Raw genomic sequence first — 13,120 nt, 5'->3', positions numbered from 1 at the left:
TCGTAAGAATATACTTTTTTAGGCTCAGGACAATCACGAGCAAAATGCCCTTTGTTGCTACAATTGTAGCATTTTACCTTTGCAATGTCTACTTTATTGGAGGGACGTGTTCCCTTGCCACGATGATTGGTGTTTGGCCTTTTGTTGGACTTATAAGTTTCTTTACCCTTATGGTGATGAAACTTGCGCTTATGCCCAAAAGCATTTTTAGAGCTTGTCGCCATATTCACCTCAGTGATTGACTTACCGGCCTCAATCCGATCTTCTTCAAGCTCTAAATGGCGCGCACAGTCCTCAAAAGTCTTGATGTTCTCATTATGTGTGAGATGCATTTTCATTTGCTCCCAACTTTGAGGCAAGGAACGGATCATAGCTTGAACCTGTTGTTCATCAGTAAGAACATGACCTGCGTTTCTCAATTCACTTATCATGTTTGACATCTGTCAGTCTGACATGCTTTTTCATGGTATGATCAGACTTCTTTTTATATTGGTCATACTTGCAAAAATCACGCATGATGTCATCATCCATGCTGCTCCGCAACGTAATGCGAGCAATGGTGTTCTTACGTTTCCAAGTGATGTACACTTCAGCATCCCTTTTATGTTGATCCGTATCACCCACCTCAGGTACTTCCATTGATTGAGTAAGAGCAACAAGAGCCTCTTGCTCTTCCAACACATATTCGAGTTTCATGCTCCATATTTCATAGTTGTCACCATTCAATTTAACACCCTTGTTAAGTTCAGCAACTATGTTCTTTGATGCGGAAGCCATGTTTGATCACAAAAGTTCTATATTTAAGACAATTATACAAGGTTAGTTGTATTCATCCAAATATGCAATCATCTTGCAACTATATTATTTTATTAAATAATAGTTCATCATAGGCTATAGAGAAAAACGTCACTATGTTTCCAATTATCATCTATAAAACCTATTATGAAACTGTTATTAACACAATAAAATATACAAGATTATCAGTTCCTATAAATCCGAATTAACACGACTTTTCGATACCATATTTTAAACTTCGAAAACAATGTCAAAAAAAAATTAATTCAACTTAAATATACATAAAAAAATTGAAACGCTAAACACACATATTATCATAAAAAGCTATGATCATCTATACAGTAAAGTAATGCATACGTTTTAGAGTTTCAGTCACAAAAGACCAAATAAAAAAAAAAATTATCTAATGTTTTGGTTACAAATACCATAAACGAATAAACATGTATGTGATTACCAAACCAAATAATAATCAAGCATATCAACTAAACAATCTAATTTAGAAAACGTCCATTAGATGAAACCCGAAAGATAGACGTAAAACTCATTTAAAACACATTGTTGATTACGAGTTGGTACAGTAAAATGATGAGAAGGATTACACTTCATGAATTAGAAGGAAATTATAATTAAAAAAATACTATGTTAGTTTTGGTTACCAGTACTTTTCATAATCATACAATTCAATATTTATATTGGTATTCATTTCAACATCTATCAAGTAACTAACTAGCAGTAACAATCAACAGTTATTTTTTTTATTATTATTATTATTATCATTTTTTTTTAATCGGCTTCACATATAATAATTAAAAGACACCCTCTTTATTTATATACACATATATTATACAGAGTATATATGTATCATGTACAGCTGAAATAAATATATGTAAACAAAATGGTCAACATTACTATTGATCAAAATATGTTAGACCAAGAACCGAGCTAGTTCTATTTTTTTATTTACAAAATATAATCAATTTATAAAGCATAAAAGTTATTCATAAATATTACAATGATCCTATTATGCATAAAGCCAATAATCAGAAACAACATTCATGAAGTATATGACAAAACAGGCAAGCCATACCAAAGTAAATAGCTAGATCAAATAAAAGAATAGTTTATATTAACCTTCTATCTCATGATCTATAATTATAATCAAGTACTAATTCTAATTGCATCTCAAACATATCATGCATTTTATATCATGTTTCCATACCAAAACACGAGTAAAAAAAAATGAGTGCATGTAACTTCAACTATAATGAAAAAAAAAATACGATATGTCACCGGAAAATAAACAACATGCTCTGATACCAATGTTGTATTTAGATAGGTTCTAGACATACCCGAAACTATACGGCGGAAGCGGTTGGATTGAGGTTTAGATTACCGGTCGAGAAAGCAATCACGAACGGAAGGCTTTCAAGTCTCACAACCTAATTCCTTCAAGTGTTTGCCAAGTACCAACTACTTAGTTTCTTTTATGTGTGTATTATTCTCTATCACTTGTGTGTTTTTTTCATGAAGGGATTAACTCTCTATTTATAGAGATATGAGTGGAAAGATTACCTTAGTTGTACTACCAAATGTAAATAGTACGTATTACAATGTGTACTATCATTAGGAAATGGGTTAACCACTCAATGGATAATGGGTGAATCACAAATGAGTTTGTGGGTGAACCACAAAAGCTCAATTATTTCCAACAATATCCATAAATTTGACATATTCAACCTTATTGTGAGCCTTGTTCGTGCGTTCCCACAAAGGAAACCGCTAGGATGTTCCCCTAACCGAAACTAGGGACGGTTAATGACCGGTTAATGTACAGATTCAATAGGCACTTGAATATTGCATGATATCTTTTTATATGGTCCAACTATTTCATGCAGGATTTAAGGTGTTACTGATAATGGACTATATGATATAGCTGGTCTTCACAAGTTTTTGGCACTCGAATATTATTAAAAAATAATTCTCCACACTTGAAAGGTTCGATATATTGCAGTATTTATAAATACAGCTTGGAGAAAGTAAATAATACAATATGAAAAATGTATCTGCACTATTTAAATTACAAATTGTCCTCTAAGTACGTGATCATGGTCATGATCATGAAATTATGTCCTGATTGTCTTCTAATAATACTCTTAACAAATATTATAATATACTAAGCCGAATAAAAACTAGTACTAAAAAGACAAATATACCCTTTAGACATAATAGTTGAAAAAGCAGAGTTCAAGACAATACTTCTGAAGAATACTCTTCTGAGGAACTTTGGGTTAGTTACATGGTTGATAACAATATGTTAGTATAATTCTCAATCTTTAAGCTAACATCAAGGATCCAACGAGCAAAGCTACAAGTTTGAAGATAGAAAAGCCCTGCAAAAACACAACAAAACAAAAGTTAAAACAGATCTCAATAATCATATAATGATTTATGATGTAAATTTAAAAAGAGCAATAAATCAATAATTTTCATTCTCTTACATTTTTCCAAGAGGCCGAAAATTCCATACGAGGAAGGTCATTTTTAATTCCAAGGTTATAGACTGGAGTACCGTCAGGATAATACAATCCATAGTTCCTCTCTGAAGTAGGGCCGGGCTTCATGTTCTCATTGAAAAGGGCAAATACGTAAACTTCAATAGACTCTGAAGGGTTTGCAGGCGTCCCTTGTCGTTGCTGCATTCGTTGAATCAAATTTTTATGGTAAATTTCTGCATTTTGAACCGTAGCTCCGAATTCATCTTCATCTCCCTTCGAAGGCCATCCAGTTTCAGATATTTGAACTTGAATATTACCATAACCTAATGCTTTTATAGCTGAATGAACCGCGTCGATTTGAGCATACAACATATTATCATATCTCAAATTCGTGTTTGGATCAATAGCACCCTCGTTTGGTTCAAATAGTACATACTCCAAACGTACGTGGTTCGGGTCATTCTTGTATGCAAAGTAAGGATACACATTGATCAAAAAGGGCGAATCGGTTTGAGAATGAAAGGCGAGAATTGGTTGTAAATATTGTACTAAATCTTCCCGAAACGCCCCTTGTGACGGTGGGAATGAAGTTGCTAATATTTGAAGAGAATGAGCAGTGGTGATGTAAACTTGTTTGTTTAATCCAAGATTAACTAAAGCTTGATACATGGCTTTCATGGCTGGATATAAATATTGTGGTAAATTACTATCTTGCCCTCCTAAGATTTCGTTCCCTACGGTGATACATGTGATCTTGGGTTGAGAAAGATAAGGCTGTACCTTTTGTTGAATCCAAATTTGAGCTTCTTGAGGATCTTGCATTTTTGGAAGGTACTCATTTCCTAATCCTATGATGAATTCGACGTTGGAATTCGCGAATGAACCTAAGACTTTCGGGTCGGCATCATAGAGCTTAACTCGGCTAATGTTCAAAGTTTTCAGGAGGACCGACACTTGCGATGGCTGCGGAAGATTGTTAGCTATTTGTCCATAGTTTATCCCAACTCCAAGTGAACTTGTGCTAACAAATAACCCTGTAAACATAAACATTCAAAAAGTTTCTAATTACTATCTGATTATAACTGAACAATTCATACTTGCATACATCAGTTATCAAGAAACTCAATTAATGCTATAAGAATCAAAATGTGATTCCAATCAGTTACATAAAAATGTGCATTTTTGCATACGCTATTAAAAAAATGAAAATTTAATACATAAAATTGTAACTAAATGTAATACATAACATTGTAACTAAATTGAATACATAAAATTGTAACTTATACATTTTTTTTTCTTCCTTTTTTTTTTTACATGTGATGTAAACTTAATAAAGTTACACTAATATGCAGGACATATTACTACTCCGTATATTTTAAGGATTTCGCTAACACAACCTTTAGAGTTGTCGTTAATATGCATTATATGTTCGTACATAACAGTTACTGGTCACTGTCTAACCCACAATTATCACATTGTACAACACAATAAAACACATTAACGACAGCCCTTAAACACTCTAATTGTAACGATTGTCATCAAATATCATAACCCAAATCAAATAGTAACGTCTATTATCAAAAGCCCAGAACCCAAAATAAAAAAAGTTAACATCTTAACAAAAACACAGACAACAAAATCAGCAATTCTCAAACATGAACAAGATTAACAATAACTACCTGCTAAAGTGATAAGCAAAGCAAGTGTATGAACAATAGCTGCCATTTGACACGAAAATTGTCAGCTTCCGCGCCGGAACACGTTTCCTCGTACTAGATTGAAGGCCGAAAGGTTCGGATTATATTCGAGAATGTTTGGTATTTAAGACTCTATTTTGGGTTTTGGGTACGAATATATTTTGCTTATGGATTGATTTATCGATAACGAGTCGGCGTACTATATATAGAAAAACAACTTCCAACTATTGAATAGACACCACGTGTTTCCACGGTTGTCCAACAAAACAAGTTTTAGACCGACTTAAATTAACTTTACCCAATCAATGCGGACTTTTGACTTTGTTTGAATTGTTGACGCCTACGGACTACCTACGTGGACACTTCCAACAACCCATCACTAGGTACTGCCAACCAATCAGCAAGAGGGGCTGAGTGAGTCAGCAAAATGATCAGGGAGTAAAAGGTTTATCGACTTGTCGTATATATATATATATATATATATATATATATATATATATATATATATATATATATATATATATATATATATATATATAGTGTATTTTAATTGAATGGTATATATATATATATATATAGCGGCAGGATCAATGGAGAAGTAACCAATCGGGGGAAGAAAAAAAAAATAAAAATTTTCGTTTTTTTTTTTAATTTTTTTTTCCGGCATCAAGATCACACGAAAATATGAACATTTAGAAGAGACACTTCGTGATGAATGTCATTATTTAGGTGGAAAAACGATCGACAAAAATAACATTCAAGATAATATTGTTCGTGAAGAATATGAACGTCTTTTTTTCATGTTTTGTGAAGTAAACTTTAGCCCGATTTAGAGTTTAGGGTTTAAGGTTTAAGGTTTTGGGTTTGGTGTTTTGGGTTTATTCCATAAACCCAAAACACCAAACCCTAAACCCTAAACTTTAAACCCTAAACTCTAAACCGTTCGTGTTAAAAACTCAATCTAAATCCTAAATCTAAACCCTAAACCCTAAATTTCTAAACCCTAATATCTAAACCCTATAAACCCTAATATCTAAACCCTAATATCTAAACCCCAATAGCTAAAACCTCAACATATGCTCGAAAAACACGATAATTGTTATATATTACTTCTTCGAGCGTTTTCCCGCCAAAATAAAAACATTTATCACAAAGTGTCTCTACTAAATGTTCATATTTTCATCTCATCCATAATGTTCGTGAACAAAGTTTTTTCAAAAAACGAAAAAAAAAAAAGTTTTTGCTTCCCCCCGCTTCCCCCCGAATGGTTACTTCCCTCTTGATCCTACCCCTATATATATATATATATATATATATATATATATATATATATATATATATATATATATATATATATATATATATATATACACACACGGAGTATATAATTTTAATCATTCAATTCTTAATGAAAATAAATGAGTATATTATTTTAATCATTCAACTCTTAATGAAAATAAATCGTTTTTGATTACCATAAAGAAGGATATAATGATTCAAAAATTATTTTAGTTATATATGTTAAGGGTGATGATTCGTACACCACTAATTTTTAATTATACACCACCAAACATGTTTTACAGTGTTGTACAGTATAACACTATAATACATGTTTGATGGTGTATGGTTAAAAACGGGTGGTGTATAAATCACTCCCCATATATTAAACCTGAGGTAGTCTACACCTTCATTTAGAGATACCATATTAAATTAGTGTTTATTAAATAGTACATGTTTTTTTACAGAAATATACTCCGTATTTTGGAAACTTACTTTTTTTTTTTTTTTTTTTTTTTTTTTTTATGAAATAGCAAATATCCAAAAAAAATTTCTACAATGAGACTCGAACTAACAACTTCAAAATTGATGAGTTCTTTTAATACCGTTAGACCGAAAGACAGAAGGCTTTTGATTGTAAAGGATAAAACTACCGTATGAGTTAGTTATAAAAAGGTTGGTTGAAGTAAGCATGGTTGATTGATTGATATCTAAATAAGGATAAAAATATTTTCCGTCTTTATCTTTATGATCCAAAATAGACTTTAAAGAAAAAGGAGCCCGCGCGATGCCGCGGGGCCTTTGGATTGCGTATTCATAGTTAACGAAGCGTATTATAGGTGTGTATATGTATTGAATATAGTCCGATGTATTGAGCGTTTTTTTTTATGTGTCCGTTTCGCGTAGAGTTAGTCCCGTTGTGTTCGTAAGATTTTTTTGAGTTGAACGATGAGCTCGAAAAAATTTAACTCGCACCGAGCGAGAAGATAGGACCCGTTAAAGATTCGGGTGGAATTTGTTTCTTTTATTTTAATAAAATTGTATATTTACATTTTTTACCCATGAGAAAATGAAAACGTGAGGGGTCGTTGTGTAAATTGAGGCAAAGGTGAGGGGCCGATTGCAGTGTGAACGCAAAGTCAAAACTACAATCTTAAACAATTGGAACTACACAAATCTTCATGAGTTTTAGTATATAGGGGTAATAATAATTGAAACTACACAAATCTTCATGAGTTTTAGTATATAGGGGTAATTTTTACCCATGAGAAAATGAAAACTTGAGGGGTTGTTGTGTAAATTGAGGCAAAGGTGAGGGGCCGATTGCAGTGTGAACGCAAAGTCAAAACTTCAATCTTAAACAATTGAAACTACACAGATCTTCATGAGTTTTAGTATATAGGGGTAATGTATCAATCAAAGATTTGGTACCCCGCTTCTCCATTCATCGATCTTAAACCTATATTGTGTTGGGTTGGAAATTTGAGTTTTGCATAATCTAAATATGTGATGGATACAGGTTTCGCTAATGGGGATTCAATGTGGTTATTGCTAGAAAGGTAGGAATCTGATGCAGGTGAGCTGGGCAATGTAACCAGCAACACAACCAGCACAAGCTCAAAAGATGTTACACCCGAATTTGGTCAAGCAATGGTCGTGTTGCCATCTCTTTCTTATCATCTAAGTGTTTTTGGAGCTGGTTCAAGAAGCTCAGGGGTTACCCTACTTCAGTCCTTAAACTAAAGTAGTTAAGTTCAAGAATAAAGTTTTTGATAGTTGAAGGCAAGCCAGCAAAGAAGAAGAACCAGCAAACCGAACCAGCAAACAAGCTTTAGTTTAAACAACAAAATGTCTTTAATTCAACCAGCAACGTTTTACTCAGCCAATAAAGCTAGTTCAACCAGCAAACAAACTTCGGTACAACCATCAAGATGAACTTTAGCACAACCAGCAAATGACGCTGTTTTCTTTCTAAAAGGCCAGCTTGCTGATACGATTCAAAGTTTAACTTATGCTTTCAATAAACCGGTCAAGTCATGTGCTTAACATGTTGGTGATTTTAGTGTTATCAACAATCATTTTAGTTAATTGGGATTTACTTGAAAGCAACGGTATTCAAGTTATACTTATAACGGGTTTGGAGAGTGTGGAGTACACGCCCGTAAGAGTTAACTTGATACTGTTATGGAAATTGTGGTATTGAAAAGGTTTAAAATTCCACCATTTTCCATTAGGTGTGAACGAAAAGTTGCGTCTTTTCGTTGAAGGGTTACATCCTTTGGTTGGAAGGTTGCGTACTTTCACTCGCACCTTTTCGCTTCCTATAAATATAGGAATATGTTTTTGCTTTCATATCAACGAACATAAACAGAAAATACACACATATTCTCTAACAATTTGATCAGTGATTTCATTGCCAAAAACACTGATTGCGTTCTTGTCTTATCCCTGTAAAGATTTCGTGCAACCGAGGCAATCGTAGGGTCGAAATACTTTATAGAGAAAGTGATTACACGATTCAAGAACGAATCCGGCAGTCAATTCATACCCATTTTCTAACAAATCTATAAAGTATTTTCTTGGTGATATACCTTTGAGGGTACGTGATCAAGTTTTAAAGGTATACAATTTTGTAAATTGTAATACGTACATGCTTATGGGTGAACCCATATTGGGGTTGTGTGAAACAAGACAAATATTAGATGGATATTTGGTTTATTTCGTGGAAGGAATTTCAAACAAGAAAGACCAGAAAATTTATGAGAATGCGGTGGTTATTTCATGACTTATTCGGTCACTCGATGCATTAGAAGATCCGGTCAGAAATAAAGTAAAGTTTTATGGCCAAATTTCATTTTAATATGTGAAGTTTCATATGGTGAAATCAATATGGGATATCATTCATTCTTACGAATTTTCTAAATGTGGAAATAAGAGGCAACTTGTATGGATACTGTTGGTGTTGTTTTCTGATGTTAAAGCAAATTGCTCTCCAAATTCATCATGGCCAGGTTCCTTCGTGTATTATTTATCAAGTTTACAATTGTCGGTGGGTAAATCCATTATATCATAATCTATGATTCATGATACGATGAATTTTGTATGTCAAGGATCGTTTTGACTATTACCATATTTTGTTATGGTAATAGATTTACAAAGATGCCTTGAAATTCACATGTATAATTTGGCCAAGTTGGTTATAAATGATAACATATTTTCTAAACACGATCCAACGTATGAGGATTAATATTATACTAAATAAATCCTTTTGAATCATACGGTGTCTTCATACCATTTTGTACAAAAGGTGGTCAAACGGTTTATAGTTGGTTACTGTTAGTATTACATTTAACAACAAGAACTCACAAGATGGTAGTTATTATATGGATAGTTATTTCTTCTTGTGGTTAATTGTAGTTATTGGTCGTTAGAAGTTGTGATTGTTAATAAGTCACAACGGTTCAATTGATAATAATCGGTAACATATATGACGGTTAGTGAAAAGTCATAAACCACTGGAAACGTACAACGATTGACTTTGTAAAGTGGGTATTTGTGTCCCTATTTGCATTTTATTATTTTTTTAATAAAAATATTCACCGGATAAAACCCATTACCTAAAAAAAAAAAAAAAAAAAGTGGGTATTTGTGTTGCTCCAAATAAAATAAACGAGAAGTTTTATCCATTGATTCATCATGCGAGTGTTGGTGTCCACAAAACAGTTGATTGTCAAATAATGAAACCTGGTGTTTTATGTCGGTTGGTGTCACCGCATGGTAAACATCAATGAAATGGAGTCGATTAAATTATTATTTGGTGGCTAATGGTTACAAATATTTTTCTTATAGAATATATGTTTTATCTCTTTTGAGAAACCGCCAAAAGGTGTTGTTTGACTTGTGGGATTTAATAGGTCAGTAAATGGATCCCTTAAGTGTATTTACTTGAAGGGTCTGTGATTGAATTTAATCCATGAACTTGATAATGGATACGTAGTCATGGTCTCTTAAGGAATATTTTTATTTATTGAGTCTGATTAATATGTGATGGCATGCATTGTGGAGTATTAACTCTGGATTGTTATGCATGAATTAAAATAAGTATGAATTCTCTATTCATTTGTTTTCATGTGATTAATGTTCACATATTATTTGATTATTCACCAAGATGGTATAAGTTAGTAAAACAAATATATTTTAATATGAAATGAGGATGAAGATTAGATATTGCTTAATGCTATCAAATACCGATTTGCTTTGAAAATTGGTGGTATGATGTATGTGATTACATCAAGTAACCAATATAGCATGGTGTTAGAAAGATTAAGCACGATCTAGTGAAATTTATTGTGATGAAGTAAAAGTACTTTAGTACTTGTAAAAGTCAGTCATGGACTATGGTTTAATTCACAATGTGAATCCTTAAGGCATATTAAATTGTATTGAGTTTACTATTGATCAAGAGGATTATACATCTACAAGTTGTTGGATTTAACACTTGGTATAGATGATGTATCTTGGATCAAAAGATTAGTGACATTATAAACTTGTTATCATTACTTCTTGGTTTTAGAAGTGGATTCACTAAGATTTGTTTATAATTAATGTAATGGTATTAATTGTGTGCATAATGATAATAAGGATCCATTATCAAGGGTGTACCAATTATAAAATTTACATTGGTGACTCGTGAAAAGTGGACATGTGAATGACTGATCAATCAATTAACTTTGAGTACACGCGTGTTTCTTAGGGTAAAATAAGAATTTGATAAATCCTTGGATAAAAGGATTGTAAAGAGAAATTGATTGAAGTCATAATGAATAAGATTAAAGTTCATGATGATCTCTAGTGATGGGATGTCTTGTGACTAAGGCATATATTTGAACAAGTTAAAGTCTAGATACTTATGCCTTAGACAACTGGTGTTTTGTGAGTTGATCACGAATGGTGTGATATATGTGGATTTTGTTGGGTCACAACAAAATTCAAATCACATGATAAAATAATTAGCCTAAGACTTAAGTGCGCACAAGTTGGCTAATGATGTGGGATTGAAGTCCATTAAATCTTCTAAAGTGAGACGCCCAATTCCCTTCTAGTACAACGCTAGGAGCTGAATTCAATGAGGTAAGCTTACTTTCTGAAGATTGAAACACATAAATATACTGATCCCAAAGTATGTGTTTAGACCCGTAAGTGGAGTTAGGTTGAAGTTTAACTTCTTAATAGTTCTTTTGAAAAATTGCAAATGCGGGTGCAAGATGTAAAAGAACTACCTATGTGAGCATGAAGTTTTGCCGCTTCAATGGAGCTTTGGACTTAGCTGTCAATATGTTCACTGAAGGATTGGGACACATGGCTTATAATAGTGTCAAGATTGTTTTAGGGATATGTAAGAAACTGATGTGTATAATATTTTATAGTTTTCTTATGAGTAGAAGGGTTCAATTTCTGAAACACCCTGATACTCGAATTCTCGTAAATATTATACTAAGTGAAAATTCAATTTCTGAAACATTTTCATTTATGCATTGGTTTGTTCTGTTTGTTTAATTATTTTAGTAAATCAAGGATTACACTAAAATGGGGGGGATTTGTTGGTGATTTTAGTGTTATCAACAATCATTTTAGTTAATTGGGATTTACTTGAAAGCAACGGTATTCAAGTTATACTTATAACGGGTTTGGAGAGTGTGGAGTACACGCCCGTAAGAGTTAACTTGATACTGTTATGGAAATTGTGGTATTGAAAAGGTTTAAAATTCCACCATTTTCCATTAGGTGTGAACGAAAAGTTGCGTCTTTTCGTTGAAGGGTTACATCCTTTGGTTGGAAGGTTGCGTACTTTCACTCGCACCTTTTCGCTTCCTATAAATATAGGAATATGTTTTTGCTTTCATATCAACGAACATAAACAGAAAATACACACATATTCTCTAACAATTTGATCAGTGATTTCATTGCCAAAAACACTGATTGCGTTCTTGTCTTATCCCTGTAAAGATTTCGTGCAACCGAGGCAATCGTAGGGTCGAAATACTTTATAGAGAAAGTGATTACACGATTCAAGAACGAATCCGGCAGTCAATTCATACCCATTTTCTAACATAACACGTGTGTGACTGTTCTAGAATGTTAGCTGTCCAAGGAAGATTTTCATCTATCATTGACTGCTTTTTATCATGGGAGGAGCACTACCAAATGGCAGGCTTTTTACATATTGTGTCCTTTATTCTTATTAGATAATTTGTAATTGTATGTCCTTTTTGTCTCCTTTTTCTTTTTATATTTTTGTCTTATCTAGAAAGTAGCTGTTATGCTTCTCCTATAAATAGAGAGCTCTTGTAGTTGTAAAACTTGGTTGATGAATGAATGAAAGTTTGATAGAGCTAATTTATTTACAAAATCCCTGTGTCTTTACGAATCTTTGATTCTGGTGGCTAAGAGTGGTTTCTTTAACAATGTTTGTGGTGTTACTTTATCAAACATTGTGGTGAAATCCAAATCTTCATATCTGATATTATTGTTGTGGTGAAATCTTTATCAGCTGTAATTGAAGGTTTGGAGTGTTTCTAGATCTCTGATTGTGATGGTATCTTTATCAATTTGGGGCTTAGATTCTTTATCATTTGTATTCTTATTTCAGAGTTTTATACTCTGTTTTGGATTGTTAGTGTTACAAATTGGGGATTTTGTGTTCAGATCTGTTGGGTGAAGAAAACTTGTTCTAAATTGCGTTTTTAAAGTCATAATTACGCAAAATATATAAGTAATAAGTAAGTATAAAATAATAAAAAAAAAATCGTGTACTCTACTTACGACTTACCAAGCTTTACTCGTAATTTATGAGCT

At 32.7% G+C, this 13,120-nt stretch overlaps 1 protein-coding gene across 1 annotated transcript; it reads right to left on the bottom strand.

Annotated features, from left to right (window-relative positions):
* Positions 1 to 2,911: 2,911 nt before the first annotated feature.
* Positions 2,912 to 5,148, bottom strand: LOC139896777 (glucan endo-1,3-beta-glucosidase 14-like). The gene is made up of 3 exons (XM_071879413.1): positions 4,970 to 5,148; positions 3,294 to 4,324; positions 2,912 to 3,185 (listed from the first exon to the last, which is right to left on the bottom strand). The coding sequence occupies exons 1-3, from the start codon at positions 5,013 to 5,015 to the stop codon at positions 3,129 to 3,131; spliced, it is 1,134 nt and encodes a 377-aa protein (XP_071735514.1). The 5' UTR covers positions 5,016 to 5,148; the 3' UTR covers positions 2,912 to 3,128.
* Between the last annotated feature and the right edge of the window lie 7,972 nt (positions 5,149 to 13,120).

This window comes from Rutidosis leptorrhynchoides, chromosome 3 (genome assembly GCF_046630445.1).
Source record: "Rutidosis leptorrhynchoides isolate AG116_Rl617_1_P2 chromosome 3, CSIRO_AGI_Rlap_v1, whole genome shotgun sequence".
Lineage (NCBI taxonomy): Eukaryota > Viridiplantae > Streptophyta > Magnoliopsida > Asterales > Asteraceae > Rutidosis > Rutidosis leptorrhynchoides.
Note: the sequence above shows the minus strand (reverse complement) of the source record. Positions and strands in the feature narration are given on the sequence as shown.

What these genes read in the sequence shown, in the direction of transcription:
- LOC139896777 (XM_071879413.1), bottom strand. Translation starts at nt 5,015, where the DNA reads ATGGCAGCTATTGTTCATACACTTGCTTTGCTTATCACTTTAGCAG. An exon ending in TTTGCTTATCACTTTAGCAG is followed by an intron (nt 4,325 to 4,969) that starts GTAGTTATTGTT and finishes TTATGTTTACAG; the next exon opens with GGTTATTTGTTAGCACAAGT. An exon ending in TTTCGGCCTCTTGGAAAAAT is followed by an intron (nt 3,186 to 3,293) that starts GTAAGAGAATGA and finishes GTGTTTTTGCAG; the next exon opens with GGCTTTTCTATCTTCAAACT.